The sequence below is a fragment of the Salvelinus fontinalis genome, chromosome 32 (genome assembly GCF_029448725.1).
Source record: "Salvelinus fontinalis isolate EN_2023a chromosome 32, ASM2944872v1, whole genome shotgun sequence".
NCBI lineage: Eukaryota > Metazoa > Chordata > Actinopteri > Salmoniformes > Salmonidae > Salvelinus > Salvelinus fontinalis.
In genome coordinates this window covers 39,523,544-39,544,577 of record NC_074696.1, presented here as the reverse complement: position 1 = coordinate 39,544,577, position 21,034 = coordinate 39,523,544, and the positions used below count along the sequence as shown (strand labels likewise).

General features: G+C 44.4%; 2 protein-coding genes across 4 annotated transcripts in view; both read left to right on the top strand.

Annotated features, from left to right (window-relative positions):
* The window catches only part of LOC129831323 (dyslexia-associated protein KIAA0319-like protein), a 30,252-nt gene extending 22,860 nt beyond the window's left edge, over positions 1–7,392 (top strand). The window contains exons 14-22 of the mRNA XM_055894626.1: positions 239–387; positions 811–962; positions 1,637–1,775; positions 3,750–3,909; positions 4,278–4,420; positions 4,810–4,932; positions 5,130–5,220; positions 5,361–5,455; positions 5,561–7,392. Coding sequence (XP_055750601.1) covers positions 239–387; positions 811–962; positions 1,637–1,775; positions 3,750–3,909; positions 4,278–4,420; positions 4,810–4,932; positions 5,130–5,220; positions 5,361–5,455; positions 5,561–5,757 — 1,249 coding nt within the window. The 3' untranslated portion in view covers positions 5,758–7,392. The remainder of the gene's footprint in view (positions 1–238; positions 388–810; positions 963–1,636; positions 1,776–3,749; positions 3,910–4,277; positions 4,421–4,809; positions 4,933–5,129; positions 5,221–5,360; positions 5,456–5,560) is intronic.
* Positions 7,393–10,328: 2,936 nt separating this feature from the next.
* On the top strand, positions 10,329–20,827 carry LOC129831318 (adenylyl cyclase-associated protein 1-like). 3 transcript variants are annotated; one of them, XM_055894618.1, is made up of 13 exons: positions 10,329–10,451; positions 12,944–13,045; positions 13,298–13,398; positions 13,533–13,610; positions 13,965–14,108; positions 14,499–14,584; positions 14,742–14,847; positions 15,608–15,782; positions 17,302–17,474; positions 18,425–18,548; positions 18,638–18,720; positions 19,311–19,454; positions 19,572–20,827. In XM_055894618.1, exons 2-13 carry the CDS (start codon positions 12,946–12,948, stop codon positions 19,653–19,655), a joined length of 1,398 nt encoding a protein of 465 aa, XP_055750593.1. In that variant the 5' UTR covers positions 10,329–10,451; positions 12,944–12,945; the 3' UTR covers positions 19,656–20,827. The 3 variants fall into 3 exon arrangements, with proteins under 3 accessions (XP_055750593.1, XP_055750594.1, XP_055750592.1); XM_055894619.1 differs by lacking the exon at positions 10,329–10,451 and adding an exon at positions 10,942–10,966; XM_055894617.1 differs by lacking the exon at positions 10,329–10,451 and having other exon boundaries at positions 12,910–13,045.
* The last annotated feature ends 207 nt before the right edge of the window (positions 20,828–21,034 follow it).

Here is a 21,034-nt window from a genome sequence, read left to right as displayed (position 1 = left end):
TCCCAAATACACACACACACACCACACACTTTGGCAAATTACACACTCCCTGTTCTCTGTGCCTGAGTAACACTTAGTTCAACTACCAGAGGCAGTATGGTGAGTGGAGATGACACTTTGGAGCCCTCTTCTCTTCCACCTCTCATGTTATATGGCGCAGTTCAGCGCTCTGTGGTGACAGTGGAGCTGCTGTTTCTCCACCTGTCTGACTCTGTGACGGTCGTCTCTCTCCTCTCAGGGGCCCGGACGGAGTGAAGATCGAGAACGCCGACGGCGCCGTTGCCACGGTGACGGGGCTGCAGGTGGGCGAGTACGAGTTCAGCCTGACCGTGACGGACGAGAGGGATCTGGCGAGCACCGACACGGTCACAGTCATCGTCCGAGAGGGTAACTGTCCTCTGTGTGTGTGTTTTATTTGTTCTGTGTTTTTGTTTAAATTCGTTTTTCTGATTTCGTAAGAGTAAGGTTTTCCTTAGTCTCTTTTTTTCTTTTTTCTTCTGGGTGTTGAGATGAGTTTTATCAGACAAACACAGTTATTAATAGAGAATTGCCTACAAGGAAATGTATCAGAGACTGAACTATATGAAGCTTTCAAAAACAGGCTAGACAAGGTAATGGTCTCACGCGAGATGCACTGAAATATTTTGTCAACTGAAGTCGAGCTGAATGGCAGTACTCTTTAAAGTATAACCTAAGTATAACTCCCACACCTATAGTTTTACCAGGTGCATGGAAACCGCGTACAGAGTATTTCAGAATACTCTTTGGCACTGCAATGTCCTTAAATGTGTCTTGTCTGCTCTCTACCAGAGTTGGACCAGCCCCCAGTAGCCCATGTCCAGTCCAGGCCGGCCATCTCTCTGCCCCTGCGGACTGCAGCGCTGGATGGCTCCCACTCCACAGACGACAAGGGCGGAGTCGGCTACTTGTGGACCCGTGACGACAGTAGCCCTGCAGCAGGGGTGAGCGACCGAGTCCACTCCGTAGTGCTATAACGAATAACAGAAATATTTACAGAAAATATGATGAAGTATTAGGTGAACTGTGGCAGGCAAGCACAATGAACCCATAGTAAGTAAACAAACAAATACAATCTAGCAAGCATTTCCTTCTTCATGTTGTATTAAGTAAAAGCATTCTTATCATACTCTTGCATTTCTCATGATTAACATTCTGCTTAATAATAGTTGCATACAATGACCTACTTGGAAATATTTGGAATAAGAATGTGTTCGGCTCAGACAACAGTTTTTCTACATTTGTTTTTTCAGTAAGGTAGGCCATTGCATGCAGCTAGAAAATACATTCTACAATTATCACATTATTCATTGTCTTAATCAGACTTTGAATTAAGAAATGTGTCATCAGCACGAGACAATATAATTGTAATTGATCACATGCAAATAAAATGCATCTTGTCTGAAGAATTAATTGGTCCCGTGTGGCTCAGTTGGTAGAGCATGGCGCTTGCAACGCCAGGGTTGTGGGTTCAATTCCCACAGGGGGACCAGGGTTCAATTCCCACGGGGGGACCAGGATGAATATGTATGAACTTTCCAATTTGTAAGTCGCTCTGGATAAGAGCGTCTGCTAAATGACTTAAATGTAAATGTAATGTAATTGTTCCATCCTCCAGGATGTACTGAACAACTCTGACCACCAGGCAGTGCTGTTTCTCACTAACCTGGTGGAGGGAAAGTACAGCTTCACTTTGACTGTGACAGACAGCAAGGGTCAGAGCAGCTCAGACAGAGGGACTTTAGAGGTCAAACCAGGTCAGTGGGCTCCTCATGGTCTACATACACACAAACACACATGCCCAGTGCAAAATCAACCCCTAGACACTAGGTCTGAAAGAATCAAATGGTTGTGGCTATAGCTTCAGCTAGCTTTTTGGTACGATAGCGTTATATTTCCACCATATTCCTTACATCCAATCCATTCAGATCTATAGGAAGTAGGAGCAATAATCTATTTAAGACTGGATCACACACACACACACACACACACACACAATATATATATATATATATATATATATATATATATATATACATACATACATACATACATACATACATACATACATACATACACACACACACACACACACACACACACACACACACACACACACACACTGCTCAAAAAAATAAAGGGATTGAATGTGCTGACAACAATCACACAAATGATCAATGGAAATCAAATTTATCAATCCATGGAGGTCTGGATTTGGAGTCACACTCAAAATTGAAGTGGAAAACCACACTACAGGCTGATCCAACTTTGATGTAATGTCCTTAAAACAAGTCAAAATGAGGCTCAGTAGTGTGTGTGGCCTCCACGTGCCTGTATGACCTCCCTACAACGCCTGGGCATGCTCCTGATGAGGTGGCGGATGGTCTCCTGAGGGATCTCCTCCCAGACCTGGACTAAAGCATCCGCCAACTCCTGGACAGTCTGTGGTGCAACGTGGCGTTGGTGGATGGAGCGAGACATGATGTCCCAGATGTGCTCAATTGGATTCAGGTCTGGGGAACGGGCGGGCCAGTCCATAGCATCAATGCCTTCCTCTTGCAGGAACTGCTGACACACTCCAGCCACATGAGGTCTAGCATTGTCTTGCATTAGGAGGAACCCAGGGCCAACCACACCAGCATATGGTCTCACAAGGGGTCTGAGGATCTCATCTCGGTACCTAATGGCAGTCAGGCTACCTCTGGCGAGCACATGGAGGGCTGTGCGGCCCCCCAAAGAAATGCCACCCCACACCATGACTGACCCACCGCCAAACCGGTCATGCTGAAGGATGTTGCAGGCAGCAGAACGTTCTCCACGGTGTCTCCAGTCTCTGTCACGTCTGTCACATGTACTCAGTGTGAACCTGCTTTCATCTGTGAAGAGCACAGGGCGCCAGTGGCGAATTTGCCAATCTTGGTGTTCTCTGGCAAATGCCAAACGTCCTGCACGGTGTTGGGCTGTAAGGACAACCCCCACCTGTGGACGTCGAGCCCTCATACCACCCTCATGGAGTCTGTTTCTGACCGTTTGAGCAGACACATGCACATTTGTGGCCTGCTGGAGGTCATTTTGCAGGGCTCTGGCAGTGCTCCTCCTGCTCCTCCTTGAACAAAGGCGGAGGTAGCGGTCCTGCTGCTGGGTTGTTGCCCTCCTACGGCTTCCTCCACGTCTCCTGATGTACTGGCCTGTCTCCTGGTAGCGCCTCCATGCTCTGGACACTACGCTGACAGACACAGCAAACCTTCTTGCCACAGCTCGCATTGATGTGCCATCCTGGATGAGCTGCACTACCCGAGCCACTTGTGTGGGTTGTAGACTCCGTCTCATGCTACCACTAGAGTGAAAGTACCGCTAGCATTCAAAAGGGACCAAAACATCAGCCAGGAAGCATAGGAACTGAGAAGTGGTCTGTGGTCACCACCTGCAGAACCACTCCTTTATTGGGGGTATCTTGCTAATTGCCTATAATTTCAACCTGTTGTCTATTCCATTTGCACAACAGCATGTGATATTTATTGTCAATCAGTGTTGCTTCCTAAGTGGACAGTTTGATTTCACAAAAGTGTGATTGACTTGGAGTTACATTGTGTTGTTTAAGTGTTCCCTTTATTTTTTTGAGCAGTGTATATATAAACACACACACACAGCAAAAATGGCTCCTACACACACTATTGTTATCCCAATGTCTTCTTCTCTTAATCTGTCCTCCTCCCTCTCTCTCCTGTCAGACGTGTGGCAGCGTGACCTGGTGGAGCTGGTGCTGGAGGTGTCTGTGTCCCAGGTGTCCCACCGCCAGAGAGACATGCTGCTCAGGCAGGTGGGCGTGCTGCTGGGCGTGCTCGACAGTGACATCATCGTACGGGAGGTCAGCGCCTTCAACGAGCACAGGTCAGCTCCTTTCCACTATATTCGGTCTCTTCAATTCAACTCACTCAACTTTATTGGCACAATAAGTTATTATATTCGAATGTGAGTGCAAGAACACAGGAAAACACTTTCTCTGACACGCACATCATATTTTAGCATGTTTTGTTTCGGCCCATTTGACTCTGATTTAAATCAGTTGATAACACTATTTGGGGTTGTATGGACAATGTAACTTCATTTATTTTTGCAACACTTACATGGCATGAACATGAGGCAAGAGTTAGAATAACTAAGAATGTCATAATTAGGCTGGTTGAGTGAATCTATTGATTTTGTCCTCAGCTTGAGCGAATCTGTTAATTTCTTCTCGCCTCCATTCCTCTCCTCAGTACTCGTCTGGTGTTCTTGGTGTCTGGGGGTCCGGGTCGCCCCCCTCTGTCCGGTCACAGTGTGGCTCTGGGGCTGCGCAACAAACTACGCAAACAGAAGAACGACTTCCTCATCTTCAAGGCACGGCGGGTGGACACAGTCAGTGAGTATTAAGACACGAGAGAAGAGAAACGGAATACATGAATGGAGTAATGTATTAGGACTAATGAATTGAAGCTTAGTTGAGTTACATAAAAAGCACTTAGAGTTTGCTGGGAAATTGAACATGCTCTATGATTTAAATGATTTGTTTAGTGTATTGTTTTTACATTTGTGATATGTATAGTATATGGGCAATTTAGTTTCTTTTGACTTTTCCTTATTTTCTAACTTCCAAGTTTAATATTTTAGTTGTTGTATTGTTCTCCAGGTGAGAGAGACTAATATTAGTAGACAGTTAGGATAGGTTTGTGGTCTTTGACCAAGAAGATGTCAAGAAAGACACTGGAAAACCTGTGGCCTGACGGAATTCACGTCTCTCTCCCCCTGCAGTCTGCCAGCTGAACTGCTCTAGTCACGGGGATTGTGACTCATTCACACGGACCTGCGTCTGCCACCCCTTCTGGATGGAGAATTTTATCAAAGCACAGTTGTGGGACCAAGAAAGAAACTGTGGTGAGGAGCAGAGTGGACGCTCATGGAATTGAAGATTATGACATTGTATATTAGGATACTGTGAGGAGTCATGTGACCTCCCGACTTTACTTCAACACACAGTAGGGAGCGTTGTCGTGGAAATATCTAGTGCTGGAATTCAAGCTCTCTCATTCTGACAACCTGCGACTTCTATTGATTTTCTCTCTCTCTTTCAGAATGGAGTGTGCTGTACGTAACCATAGCATCCTTCATGATTGTGGTTGTCATCGCGACCGTTGTCTGGGGTATGGTATGTTGTTACCGCAGGTAAGAGATTTACATATTGCATAGTAATATTATGTTGCTTCTTTTACATTGCATGGCGTACTACTCTGTATTTAAACATACTTATTGTCCCTCCAGTAATGTGTAATAAGCAGACTGACAGGACTGTGTGTTTTGAGCAGGCGTAAGGGTAAAGTGCGCCACAAGAGCAAAAGCCGCTATAAGATGCTTAATGGCGAAGAGCAGGACAGCCTGGAGCTACACCCACCCCGAGCTGGTAACACACACACACACACACACACACACACACACACACACTACCTACTCTCTGTACCCTATTGTCTTTGAATAAGTCGAAAACCTCAAATCCCTCACCCACCAGGCAGAATGAAGCCAGCCCCCGCTCCCTCCTCCTCGGCCCTCATGCACTCTGACTCTGACCTGGACAGTGACGACGGGCAGGGAGGGGTCCCGTGGACGGACCGGGAACGAGGACACCTCCTCCGACCCCAGAACGGAACCCTGAAAAACGGCCAGGGTCCCACCAGGAGTAAAAAGCAAAGAGAGGAGCAGCTATAGCGACAGAGGGTGGGGGAAACCCTCACCACCCCTTCTCTCTCGCTCTTCTCCACCACACAAACCGTGCACCTCTCCACCCATAGGACACTTAAGACACATGGATCCTGGAGAATGAGAGAGTACTCTGTTGGACACGGGATCAAGCTACACACACCCGTATTAAAACGTCCCTGCGCCCACACTGAGCCAAGATGGAGATGAGGTTTAACCTTTGAGAAGGACACTCCATTTAATGGAAAAATGGGGGAGTTGATAGGGTAACGAATGTCAGGTTGAGTGCTGTTCACCCCTGAGACATGAATGTACCCCCCCTCACTTCTAGAAGGAAAAAACGGGAGACTGCTAGTCAAGATGATCCTGTTCCCTTCAGGCAGGAACTTTACTCCATTCCAATGTCATGTGAACCACATGGAAACTGAGCCCGTCTCTCTCACACACACACACACACACACGCACGCACACACACACAGTTTCTCTAAGACACACCTCTTCCCAGGATGCTTGACACAACACACTTCCAAGTACTGTTAGGCAAAACTCAACGCTGGCCAACTCCATTAAGACATGTTACAATATGATTGACAAGTGACTTGTCTAGATGAAAACAATTCTAGATATCTGTGCATGAGACGGTACGGCTGCAGTCGTATGTATATGTATTAATGTTTGAATGGTGGTTAGGTCTGCATGAGTTATCCATGTTGTGTGTGCCCGAATGTGTCTAAAATCAGAATATGCGTGCTTTTGGCCATTTTGCCAAAACATCTTGTTTCTGAAAAAGGTTATGTGTTTGTTTGACACTTAACCAGCATTGAGTCGAAACTGCTACTGCCAGCCATGTTGGTCAGTCAGAGGATCCTGGGAAATGCTGTTTTACGAGAGCCATGCCTCATACTGTATGAATTCACTGGATGACACACTGGACTACACAACATTGACGCCCCTAACCCCTATGACTGTGTTCCTGGGAGTTGATGATGAAGATGACACCAATGACACATGGGGAAGAAAGGGGCAACGCTTCCTACTCACTCACCTCAGATGACTGCTCGAGTCTGGAAGACCACTTAACATCTTGTCTGTTTTTAAGATTCCTTTTGAACGATTTATTTTGATTCTGATGCACTTAGTTTTTCATGCTCACCGTGGCAATGTCTGCATCTCCACTGCTCTCACAGGCTGCTAACTGAACAAGTGCTGATCCACACAGTGATTGGGAATTTCTTCAGTTCAGCCGTAGATTCGGAGTGGGACTCCATTGCCCAGCATGTACCTCCCTCCAAATTTGAATGGTGTTGTCACTTTGCATGTAGGTTACTGTGAACCTGACCCTTCATTCTGACTTTAGCTACTGTTTTGGTTGTTGAATGTTTTTCAGAGGAAAGCCCCCATCTAATCAGAGGAACGCTCTGTGAAATAAGCTCTCATGCTGTTTCTCCGTTGCACTAGTCCAGCACATTTGATAAAAGATGGGTAGCGTTCATTCTGGGACATGGAGTCCACTGTGAAGGCAGACAGGGATTCTGTGTTAATTAAGTTGTTTAAAAACAATATTGTTTTGTGAAGGATTCCCCTCAATATGTGACCAGACCTGATGAAACTGGATTATCAGTAAATTAAAATCAAATGTTTTAATTTGTCCACTTTTTGTTGTTGTTGTCAAGACTCCCAAAGTATTTTAGGTTTATGGCTAACCTAAAACATCTGCAAAAGTCTTGTGACCTACCCTGAACATATCCTGTTTATTCCCGTCACAACAAGTCTAAATAAGCCTTTAGCGCTCTGACCCAGGAGAGACCAACTGTGACCCGTTTGAGAAAACACTGTAATGCGGGGTTTCCCCAAACTCGGTGCACGTTTTGGTTTTTGCCCTTGCGCTACACGGCTGATTTCAAATAATCAACTAATCTTTAAGCTTTGATCATTTGAATCAGCTGTTTTGAATCAGTTTAGGGTCCCGAGGATCGAGTTTGGGAAACGCTGCTGTAATGGCATACGCTACTACACAGCTATCTATTCTGTTGCCACTTACAGATTTCATTCTCTTTTATGGCTGACCATTACGGACTGTGGTTTCCCTTTAGTGCTCCATAACACTAATTGATGAGGTAAAGCCATCTTAGATGATGATGGTCTCCATTTAATGTTATTCTGCCTGCTTGACTTTGATCTCTCTATAGACTAGACCGGGTGCAGTGTGTAAGTCTGTTTAATCACCTCACCACTAAGTGTTGACTTAACGGCTTTGAATACCCAGTCAGTAATGAGATAGAGATGATCTAATACTTTTGTATACTTTTTAGCCAGTAGCTCTGAAAGTAGTGCTCACTAGCTAAAAGTGGTCTCCGAAAATGTACTGTCACGTGCAGATGTGTGCACCACAACATTGCTCACTCTGCTGCATTTTGCTAGCTGTCACTCAAATGGTGAGAGGCTGAAGCTCATTAGCTAGAACTCAAATTGCTAGGGGGCTGGTCCACGTTCGGGAAACGGCTAGGGATTTCTTGGCAAATTAAGGTAAAACAGTAATTCTGCTCTGAGATTATGCATGTAGGAACTCCACATTGACACATTCAACCCAGAGGTTTAGAGAGAATTTAAAAAATAATTTAAGTAGCTGCCAAAATTCCAGAGCATGCATGTGTTTAAATCTAACTCACATCAGAGATTGAATGACGGACTAACAAACATTGGTGCTTGAGAGTATCAATGCCACAGTCTGATTACTGACTAAATGGATGGATGGACGGATTTACAATTAGTTATTTGGATGCAAGGGGATTTGTAGACCAGTCAGTCTGCATAGTCGCTAATGCCAGTGGGGTAAAAAGTCGTTTTGGGGGGTATTTGTACTTTGCTATTTATATTTTTGACAACTTTTACTTCGCTACAGTCAGGCTGTGTCACATCCTCCGTGATTGGGAGTTCCATAGGACGGCGCACAATTGGCCCAGCGTCGTCCGGGTTTGGCTGGGGTAGGCCGTCATTGTAATTAAGAAGTTGTTCTTGTTCTGACTTGCCTAGTTAAATAAAATAAAAAAATTCCTAAAGAAAATAATGTACTTTTGAATACATACATTTTCCCTGACACCCAAAAGTACTCGTTACATTTTGATTGCTTAGCGGGACAGGAAAATTGTCAAATTCAAGCACTATTCAAGAGAACACATGGTCATCCCTACTGCATCTGGCCTGGCGGACTCACTAAACACATTAATTTTTTTTTAATAATGTCTGAGTGTTGGAGTGTGTGCCTCTGGCTATCCATTGAAAACAAGAAAATGGTGCTGTCTGCTTTGCTTAATATAAGGAATTTTAATTGATTTATACATTTAATTTTAAGTATATTTTAGCAATTACATTTACTTTGATACTTAAGTACATTTAAAACCAAATACTTTTATACTTACTCAAGTAGTATTTTACTGGCTGACTTTTACTTAAGTAACTTTCTATTAAGGTATCTATACTTTAACTATGACAATTGGGTACTTTTTCCACCACTGGCTAATGCTCTCAAACACTGCCATTATTTCAGTTGTGTGTTGCGATCCCCTCATCTGAAACAGCAACTCAACAGAGACGTGTTCAGACGAGAATTAGGGGTACACTGTGTTTAACTATTTCACACACCACTTGCAACAAAAAAAATTTAACCAATTGCTTGCCGCTCATGAAAATACTAACGCCAAGCAAATCAGTTCATTAAGGTCATTAATGGCATCCTTTCACTATCAGGTGACTGGCTGTGACACTGAATAAATATATTTGATGGCCATTACTAATGGCAGCCTATGCTGAGAAGGGCAGTGGGGATTTATAAGATGGATGTGTGTTTCTGGTTGACTGGGTTTGAAACCGGGTTCAACAAGATTGTTGGCCAATAAAAAACATTTCAAAACAAAGCTGATTATCTCAATGCCTTCTGAGTTTAGACCTGACCTCTTCAGGTTAAAGGCAAGGTTGGTCATCACTCTGCAGGTCTCCTCTTCACAATTACCTGTAATTGGTGGCATCAACTGACTGAATCCAGGTCACAGCACCAATGTGACTGTCTGGGTTTGAACTCGGTTGTCTGTACACCACAAGACTGTTAGCCCACTGATATAAAGCCTAGGCATTGCTTCTGGCCAGGGAGCTAGCGCAAGTCTTCAGGTCTCACTGGCAAGAGCATTAATCAAGCAAGTGTGGTTGACTGAATCACCTCCATTATATAGGTACTCAAAACTGGCCCCAAATTGTGCTGACAGTCAAATTGTGGTGAGGCTGAGGGGTAGAGCGGAGTATGGACGTCACATCAGTAGGCCAACCCTACAAACCAGACGCTGATGTACAGTATGATATAATGAGCAATGTATCACAGTTATAGGGCATCGGGACATACAGTGTTTGGAACAATGGCAGATGTTGTGAATTACAACTGAGACCAGAAAGTGGGAGGAAATGTTTAGTTCAGAAGAAGAGGAAGGAAAGATGTTTTGTGTTGTCTTTCAGTTATCTTCACTCTCTTCTCCTTATAAGGGAAAGGAATGGTTGCGCGAATAAGGGCGGAAACGCCGCGCGGTGACAGCTGGGAACTGCTACACTCATACAGGAAGAATAAGCAGAGCAGTCAGTTCGCTAGTTCGGCACTCTCCCATAGACAATTGACGGTGATTAAATACCTAATCAGTGCTGCTTGTCCAAGTTAGCAGGTAAGGATGACGTTTATAACTCTTTGGGCATATGCTACCTTATTTTACTCCTCCTAAATTGTCTTAGAAGTGCACACTAGTCCGTGTCATAATGCGCCTCCGACTCCATTGCATTGATCATTCAGAAATTATGTTTTAGCGTGATGCAAGGTAGATTGCTGGCTGATGTCAATTTGAAATAACAAGACATTATTCCATGGTTGCAATATTTTGATGCATTGAATATTTCAATCCAAATGTGAAGTGATTCATTTTTGCAGACTAGTGCAACAAGGGAGGGGTGTGCAAAAAAAATACAGGAAATGCCGAAACACAGAGGGACGGGAGTATTTTTGCCCATTAGTATTTTGGTCGAGTTCGGGACTCTTATGTCTGAATAAATCGTTAACTGGTAGTTGTTTACTTTGCTAACCAACCTTTTTCATGTAAAAGGGTTTATTCATTACATAAACCGTTCATGTTACAGTTTAAGAACCGAACGAAACAAAGCTAGAGTTTCTATTGGACAAATTCAGGTAGGTTCATCCCCGTTTCGTTTGCTTCCGTTTAAGAAACGTTTTGCAACAATCGGCATAATGAATACGCCACAACTAACCTCAGCTGTTTCGTTGTTGCTTACTAGCTATAGATAACTACCTCGGCCGAGTCCCAATATCATTGTCATCGGCTTGTAAAGATTAGTAGTGCTTCGCTAGCTACCTAGCCATGATGGCTAGATGGAACATTGGGCATCCCAAAAACTGTGTTTGGCTATGGATACCGGTAGGCGCAAGACGCCGGGGTATATTTGCCCTACTTATTCCTTACTAAATCAGAAATGACCTGTTTTCTATTATTTATTTTTATCCCAGACTAGAACACACAGCAGACTGCGCCTAAGGGCCTTTTCCCTTTATGTCTGAACGCACCTTAACCGCGCTCTACCCGGGGCTGTTGGCGACCCCGAGGCTGCACAGCCTTTGGAAAACAGATGTTTAGCTGCAGTTTGCAGTAAGACTTCTTCCTACTTTCCAAGTGCACTTTAAGCACTGTTTTCTAACTGTCCATGTAAGCAACAAAAGTTGACCCACCCTGCTTTAACCACAGGAGCAGGCCTTGGTTGAGGCATGGCACTGACATGGCAACAAGGAAGTAAAATAAAAGTTGAACTCAGGCTATATAAGGGCTGGTGGACCCAGTCTTCCAAGCACAGGCCTAGCCCATAGATGTAGGTCAAGGATAGGTATGGTGTGCTGTGACTGCATACATAAAAACACATAATATATCATGAATGACCTCCAGACCTGTCTGCTTGACCCCTAGCACCTTAATAGTAGAGCTAACCATTTTTCTTAACATATTTCCAAAGCATGAGTTAGTGTCTCTGATGCAGCAAAATGTTATGGACATCTAAAATGAAGACTGCATCTCTGCCCGGCTTGGCAGCACAAACATTTGCAAAGTGACAAGCAAGTAACCGGATGGGAAACCCAGATGGCTGATTATTACCGGTCTCTCTTAATAGTTAATGTCATGGTGTTTGCCTATTGCCATTGTCATCTGCTCCCCATAAAACAAGTGGGTCTGCATGTATTTCTCAAACATGAACAAGACCTTGATTTAGAGGCTGAAATGTTAATCTCCAACCAAATCAAAAGCCATAGAATCATTTGGTGGCATTTAGCATACCCCTGCCCTATGTCACAAGCAACATTTTGCTCTGGGAAAGTGAATGCTGAGGGGATTATCCCAGAAGAATAGAGCGACATGGATCCACTGTCAGTAATGGGGTGAGGTCTTTGTGTTTCCACTCAGGTGACAGTACCTGACACTCACTCAGATGAACAGGGGATCTGGTTTCTGTTATGCAATGTCAGCCTCTAGGTCTGGGGGGGTGCATTCTTGCAAGGGCATTTCACAACAGTAGAGATCTAACACTTACCACTTTGTCAACACAGAGGACTGTTGTTGAGAATATATTGATTTAGCTGTGTGCGCTAAGCCTGTGTAGTTATGAGTGGTTACTTTGATGTAATATGGGCCGGGTATTGGGAAATGGGAATATCAGGGAGGGAAGGGCTGTCTTATTACCTGCATACCTGTACTCAGCAGGTCTTGACATGTCCCCCAAACCCATTCCAGGCCTCTTTCCTTTTTTTTTTTTACCACACGTGGGGTTAAAGTAAAAAATTGTCTTCCCTCTTTTTGTTGTCAGTCCAGTTGTATCTATGGCTACAATCACAGATTTTATTGGCAAAATTGCACTAGTTTTAATAGACAGTGTATGACTTGACGGAATGACAAGATATAGGCTAACGTGCTGAGACATGTAGGCCTACTAATGCAATCAAAACTTTATATGAGCAGCCAAAATGATGGGGGGGGGGGAAGAATGTCCCCATCACTAATTCTGCAGTCAAACCCACTTGCTGTCAATGACTGCTCGTGATACTTTGTTAGTAAACAAGCAGTGACCACTGAACCCCCTCCGCTGATGTGTCGTCTCTCCCCAGGAATGGCAGAGTTGGCAAGTCTGGTGCAGCGGCTGGAGGTGGCTGTGGGTCGTCTGGAGGCCGTGTCGGGTGATGGAGGTGGCGCTGCTGTCGGCTCTGGGGGTAACCTGGAGTTTTCTGTATTGTAGCCCATTTCACACAAACATGAATGCTAGAAATCATGGAAAGGCTGAGATGGAATTGCGAGTCCAGGTCCTAATAATGCTAAAGAAAGGTTTACAGTACCAGTTGTCATAGTTTGTTTTGTCTTACATAAATGGAGGTGAAATTAAAACATGACTCACAAGCGGAACAAACATAACCCAAAAATGTTGGTATCTGACTTTTCTCCATGTTGCCACCCATTCCTTGCAGTTGTGGCAGCGTACGTGGAGGCCTATGATGGCATCATCACCGGATCTGTTGGCCAGTACATGGCCCTCAGCCAGCAGATAGGGGGCGACGTCCAGAAGCATGTAAGTTGAATTGCACTACAGGGGAAAAGTTGGTTAGGAATGCTCATCACGTCTCCTGTCATGCTTATCAGTGGATGTGTACAATACAATTAACCAAACCTGGATCTTTTCTAATTTCTCCCCGCCTCTCTCAGGCGGACATGATGAAGCAGGCGTTCTCCTGTCAGAGACAACTCCTGGTTACCTCCTCCTGCTCCCAGAAACCCTCTGATGTGAGTTGGTTCATCCATCATCAATCCCCTTGACCCTCAACATGAGTTTTCAGCAGAATACGTCATTATTTAGATCAACTGAACAGTGGATATACTGTAATTGTCTCATTAACGGATGTATTGGCAATGAATCAGCAGTGTAGCAATTGGGTCAACTAATTCCAATCCCATAGCATGGTTTCCCTAAATGTTTCTTGCCACACATTATCTCATGTAATTAATTGCCTTTTTACTCATGCTATTCCACCCTGGTTGACACTTAGATTATATATTTTGTCATCAGGCACAAACACATTTGTTTCTTAGTATCTCTAGGATGTTATGATTTAAGTCATGGTTGTTTTCCCTCTATAGGCATCCTTGACTGCTCTCCTGGCCCCCGTCTCCAAAGTGATCCAGCAGGTGCAGACGTTCCGCGAGCAGAACCGCTCCTCGCCCCTCTTCAACCACCTCTCGGCTGTCAGCGAGAGCGTGCCTGCCCTCGGCTGGGTCGCCATGGTGAGGGAAGGGAGAGGAGGGGCTTGACATTTCCACCGCCACCAGTGTGTGTGTGGGGGGGCAGTGTGTAATTGCCGGAAACAAACACGTCTTTCATTCTGTAGAAGTCTGAGACGGTTGTTTGGCAGTGAAATGTTCAACAAAGTTCATCTAGCAACAGTGCATCATTGTTAAAACTCTGGAATTATCATTTTGATGAATGAATATTAATGAGAACTTTTGCATTGTAATCTGATGAATAATGAACAAAGGCAAACCTAGACTTTGGCATGCCAGTGGAAGCAACATTAAAACCCATTGTAAGCCATCACACCAGCTGTGTCCACACAAGCTCTGTTTGAAGAGGAGGAACTCTCCTGCAATGTTCTTATGATGTGCTTGCTCTTCCAGGCTCCTAAGCCAGGTCCCTATGTGAAGGAGATGCAGGATGCTGCCCAGTTCTACACCAACCGGGTTCTCAAGGACTACAAGGAGAAGTAAGGACTCTGCTGTCTGTCCTTTAACTTATTTTTTTTACTGCCAAGTTCCCTATGTAAGCTCCACACTCTCATAGTTGGATACTGTATATTTTCTTCATCCTTTGGTCTCCCTCTTGTTGTGTTCAATTCAATTGCCTTGTGTCCCACACCTTAGGGATCAGAAGCATGTGGACTGGGTGAAGGCCTACCTGTCTATCTGGACTGAGCTGCAGAACTACATCAAACAGAACCATACCACCGGACTGGCCTGGAGCAAGAGTGTAAGTCCTTTAACTTTACTATCTCTCTCCTCACGTCAGTACAGGATGGATTCACTTTATCGGCTTCAACAGACGTAGTGCTGGGGGTGATCCTAACCGTTACCATAGGAGTAAAATAATGACATGGGCTTATTTAGGAAAGTGGAACGTTTCTGATTAGAAACGTTCTAATTGTGTTTATCGAACATGCGTGAAGATCTGTCATGTGGAATATGGAATCATCAGATTGGGCTCTGTTTTGACTGTTCTATCAGCACAGAACTAAACGTCACACACGGTTGTCAAATGTGTTGTGTTTGGATTTATGTGCGATAAGAGGGCAAAGGTAAAACCACCGATGTGTTTGTTACTCGTCAGCCCTTTCCTATCTGCACAATTCAAACAATTGTGCCTTATTGAATTAGACCAAGTTGTTACGAGCAGGAAATGACCATGTCTAGGCATGTGTGTATAACCAGGAAATGGCCATGTCCAGGCATGTGTGTATAACCAGGAAATGGCCATGTCCAGGCATGTGTGTATAACCAGGAAATGGCCATGTCCAGGCATGTGTGTGTGACCAGGAAATGGCCATGTCCAGGCATGTGTGTGTGACCAGGAAATGGCCATGTCCAGGCATGTGTGTGTGACCAGGAAATGGCCATGTCCAGGCATGTGTGTATAACCAGGAAATGGCCATGTCCAGGCATGTGTATAACCAGGAAATGGCCATGTCCAGGCATGTGTGTGACCAATGTGCTGTGTGTTTCATCCATCCCAGGGTCCAGTGGCCTCGGCCTCTGCAGCTCCTCCTCCCCGCGCCGGTCCTCCTCCCCCCGGACCTCCTCCCCCTCCCATGAACCTCAGCGGGTCGTCTGGCGGCAGCGGAGACCAGGAACCAGACACCCGCAACGCCCTCTTCGCTTCCCTCAACAAGGGAGCTGACGTCACCAAGGGTACGTGTCGAATAATGAATCCTCAAAAGTTCTCAAGAATCAGAAGCTCAATTGATTAAGAAGTACTTTGAAACATACAGAGTTAACTTGAGAAAGATGTCAATCTCAATGTGACTTACTTGGTTAAATAAAGGATAAAGACAATGTGAGAAGCAGATTGACCCCAGCCCTTAGATTCATTATCCAGGGCCACCTGTTGTGTAAATTTGATTTGATGAGCTGAATACAACAGGTGTAATATTTAGAACTTTTTTTTATTTAACTAAGCAAGTCAGTTAAGAACTAATTCCTATTTACAATGACAGCTTATCTCAATAACGAGGCTATGTGCGGGGGTACAAGTTAGTAGAGGTAATTTATAAAGTGACTATGCATAGATAATAAACAGCTTATAGCAGCAGTGTAAAAACAAAGCGGGGGATCAATGTAAATAATCCGGGTAGCTATTTGATTAATTGTTCAGAGGTCTTATTGCTTGGGGGTAGAAGCTGTTAAGGAGCCTTTTGGTCCTAGACTTGGTGTTCCGGTACTGCTTGCCCTGCGGTAGCAGAGAGAACAGTCTGACTTGGGTGACTGAAGTGTCTGACAAATTTATGGGCTTTCCTCTGACACCGCCTATTATATAGGTCCTGGATGGCAGGAAGCTTGGCCCCAGTGATGTACTGGGCCGTAAGCAATACCCTCTGTAGCGCCTTACAGTCAGATGCCGAGCAGTTGCCATACCAGGCGGTGCTGCAACCGGTCAGGATGCTCTCGATGGTGCAGCTGTAGAACTTTTTGAGGATTTGGGGACTCATGCCAAATCTTTTCAGTCTCCTGAGGGGGGGAAAAGGTGTTGTCGTGCCCTCTTCATGACTGTCTTGATGTGTTTGGACCATGATAGTTTGTTGGTGATTTGGACACCAAGGAACTTGAAACTCTCGACCCGCTCCACTTCAGCCCCGTTGACGTTAATGGGGGCCTGTTCGGCCCTCCTTTTCCTGTAGTCCATGATCAGCTCACATTGAGAGAGAGGTTGTCCTGGTACCACACTGCCAGGTCTCTGACTTCCTTATAGGCTGTTTCATCGTTGTCGGTGATCAGGCCTCCCACTGTTGTCATCAGCAAACTTAATTATGGTGTTGGAGTCGTGTTTGGCCATGCAGTCGTGGGAGTACAGGAGGGCATTTCTCCTTGTCTACCAGCACAATACCACCATGTGGGGAGGCAGGGTAGCCTAGTGGTTAGAACGTTGGACTAGTAACAGAAAGGTTGCAAGATCGAATCACCGAGCTGACAAGGTAAAAATCAGTCGTTCTTCCCCTGAACAAGGCAGTTAACCCACCGTTCCTAGGCAGTCATTGAAAATAAGGATTTATTCTTAACTGACTTGCCTAGTTAAATAAAGGTAAAAAAAAAAAAAAATTAAATGTCTCACCCATCTTACTGTATGTTACTCTGATAATAGCATCAGGTAAATGACTAAAATGTAAATATTTGTGTTCTCCCATCTCGTACCTTTATTACTTTATGTCCCAAGGCCTGAAGCACGTGCCCAAAGACCAGATGACTCACAAGAACCCCAACTTGAGGACTCAGACCGGCCCAGTGCGCACAGGGCCCAAGCCCTTCACTACTGCCAAGCCGGCTGTCGCCGCCGCCTCTCGCAAGCTGCCCCCCGTTTTGGAGCTTGACGGCAAAAAGTGGAAAGTGGTGAGCTGGATTGTAAAAGTAGTGTAGCTTCAGCAGCGGGGGCATGGATGGTGGAGCCAGAGAGAAACAAATAGACTGACAAACAGGCCTGGAGAGCTTCATCAGTGCACCACATCTGCTTCTGACAGTCAGTTCCTCCTATAGGAAAAAGGTTCCTCTAGGCAATGTTCTCTCTCCACAGCCCCTTAAAGTAACTGTCCAGTGAAAATCTCACTTTTTTAAAAAGTTCTTATTTTGTTAATTCATATCCAAATAATGTTGTTGACTCATCCTATACTTGTATCGGTGGCCAAAGCATGAATTGGAGAAAAAATTATTTTAATATTTGAAACCAACCTTTAAAAAAAAAAAAATGCTATTTCCTCATAAAGGATGATGTCATCCTCCTGAAGAGGATGAGCTGGCCAATCAGCGGTCTACTCGCATTAATATTTTTATCACCATTATACGCCCATACCGTTCTGTTTTTGGGGTACGCCCACACATTCCAACACCGAAAGGTGCTTTCTAACGTACTTAATTACCATTGTTTGGATGACTATTTGACTCATATTTTAATAAGTGATTGTTGATTTCATACATCTGGAAACGATGAACAGTTACTTTAAGGACTTAGCTGTGTTTCCCAACAGATGCAACATGGAAGTATTTCTAAACAGTGGTGTGCATGACTCCATGTGGTTTACTTGATGCACCCAATTTTAAAGGCTATATATGGGTCATAGTAAACCCAGTGGTTTATAAATGTTTGTACTATCAAAATATCTACTATATAAGCAGAGTTTCCACTACAGTGAACTCATGATGGGCGTATTTCAGGTAAGTGGGCTGTTGGTTTGCCGCTGACAACTGAATGCACAGGTTTAGCACGCACTGATCACGACAGCCCCAAGCCAGTATATTTTCTCCCTAACTCCTAACCGCTCTCCCGCCTGTGTGATGACCTATAGGAGAACCAGGAGGGTGCCCAGGGCCTGGTGATCAGCGACACAGAGCTGAAGCAGGTGGTCTACGCCTTCAAGTGTAACAACAGCACCCTGCAGATCAAGGGCAAGATAAACTCCATCACTTTAGGTAAGAACGGACCCATGTTCCTGTGCCCGCGCGTGAACAAATTAAAAGGTCAACGAAGGGCATTTGTTAATATGATTCCTTTCTTGCAGACAACTGTAAGAAACTGGGCCTGGTCTTTGACGATGTTGTGGGCATTATCGAGGTTATCAACTGCAGGGACGTCAAGGTCCAGGTGTGTATTTCTAAAATGGATTAATGCGGAAATGGACACTGTGTCAAAAGACCTGGTCATTCAAAGGCAATGGACATGGCGATATCGCACAACGGTGACAACAGAAGATCATATCAGCTTTTGTCTCATGACCATTTACATATTAAAAGTCTCCAATGCGACTATGTGGCCGTGACATTTTGCGGATTACTTAGCATGTTTTCCAAACTGTTGTGGCTGTTTTATCTATGCACAGTACCCAACAGAGATTATTTAATCATAGTTGATTCACTCTTAAAGATGCACTATGCAGACATCGCTCTGCCATTTCCTGGTTGCTAAAATTCTGATTTCAGTTTGTGACGAAACAAGGAACTTTAGTGCAAAGAATCATTGTACCATCTAAACCGCTGGTGTACAAAACCGAAAGTATAAGACACAAAAATATAACTTAACGGGAAGCATAGAAATTGCATACATGGAGCAGATATACGGCTTCTTGGACTCTTTCAATGAGAATGACATATCTATAACTCACATTTCTTTGTGAATTTGGTTGGGTTGCCCAAAAAATGACACATTGCAGCTTTAACCCTATATGGTGTGTTCAGGTCTTGGGCAAGGTGCCCACCATCTCCATCAACAAGACTGACGGTTGCCACGTGTACCTGAGCAAAGATTCGCTGGAGTGTGAGATCGTCAGCGCCAAGAGCTCAGAGATGAACGTGCTGGTACCTGGTAAAGACGGAGAATATGTGAGTACATCTATGGGAGAATTTGGGGCGTCTAGTGGCACTATATGACAATGTAGTAATACGTGTTATGTGGAAATGTTGATGATAAACTAACATTTTCTCCTTTGTCTCTCTTAGACTGAGATCCCTGTTCCTGAGCAGTTCAAGACTGTCTGGGATGGCAAGAAGCTAGTCACCACTTGTACAGAGATTGCTGGATAGAGGGGCAGCCAGCACTCGTAACAGCCTCCCCTTTGCAAATGCCTACCTGACTGATCGACCAACCATCTAACCAAACCACAAAGTAGACTGATGCCAACCTAGCCCAATTGTTGTTTTTTTTCTATCCGCCAATCACAGCTTTAGCTGTTTCTTCCTTCAGCCAATGAGAGGACTGCTTGCTTTATCTGGAGCGTTCCTTCAGCCAATTGCAGGGAGCAGCTTGTTATTCGATTTGGTTATCCTCATGGCCAGTGAGCGCATTCAAATGAGTTTGCCAACAACCAGGATCATTTCTGATTTGATCTGTACATTCCAGCAAATTATAAAAGCCTTGCTCCCGCTATTATGTTTATTTCACACCTTCTCTGTGGTTTTAACTCCTATGCCAATCAGGCTATGCTTCCTGTTTCTTTCAACCAATCATTTAATAGGGTTTCCGTTTCCCCTCTGGTCAGGGGGGGGCAGGTGTTTAGGGGTCGAAGGTTTGTTTCATTTATGCAATTCATCCGTGAAGCACATGTACAACCTGCCCCTCTTTACAGACGACAATGCTATCACTTCCAACTTTGACGACGTTATTAACATTTCATAGGGATTGATTAACTATGACACATGTCATCGCTCTTAAATCGGTGAAATGAAGAGTTGCGTGCAGGATCACTGTCTTTAAAAAATAAAAAAACAATCAAAATGCTGAAAAAATATTGAAAAATAAAAGTTTAGTTCCCAAGACATTCCCTTTAGCATTTTAAATGAACATTCCATATTATTGAGACATATGGAGGTGAACGGCGGCAAAGAATGAGGGAGAATGTGGTTTTTGTGACATCACTTCAGCACAAGCTGGAAGTGAGTGGTTCTAGAGATAGACAAACATACTCTTGGAGAATCATTTTTGGCTAAGTTTGGGGTTACCTCCCTTAAGCTCTGAATGACTGTTGTAATGATCTGTATAGACATTTCTTTTTAATGCTAGAGTTGTCTTAACTCCACTGTTGCCATCACCTACACATCAACCCACCCAGCCACTCTTGTCTACAACATCTGTGGTTATCCTGTTGTAGCGGTCATGCTCTGTGGCGTTTCGTTCGCCTCTTTATTTCGGTCAAATTCAACATTTTGCTCATCAGTACTGGAGGAAGACAAATGTTGCAATAAAATAATAAATCAGTCTTGGGTGTTTTTCCTCATCTGCTTCAGGCTAAATATGGAATGAGGGGGGGGGATTTGTGTGATGTGCCCTTATGTTTTTAGCAAATTTTCCCAGAGAGCCATTGTTTACCACTTTTCACAAGGAGAGCTGGGTAAACCAACACTAGCGAATATTAGCCCAGTCCAGAACCAGTGATTATCTAACATCATTAGTTTGTTATTTACCA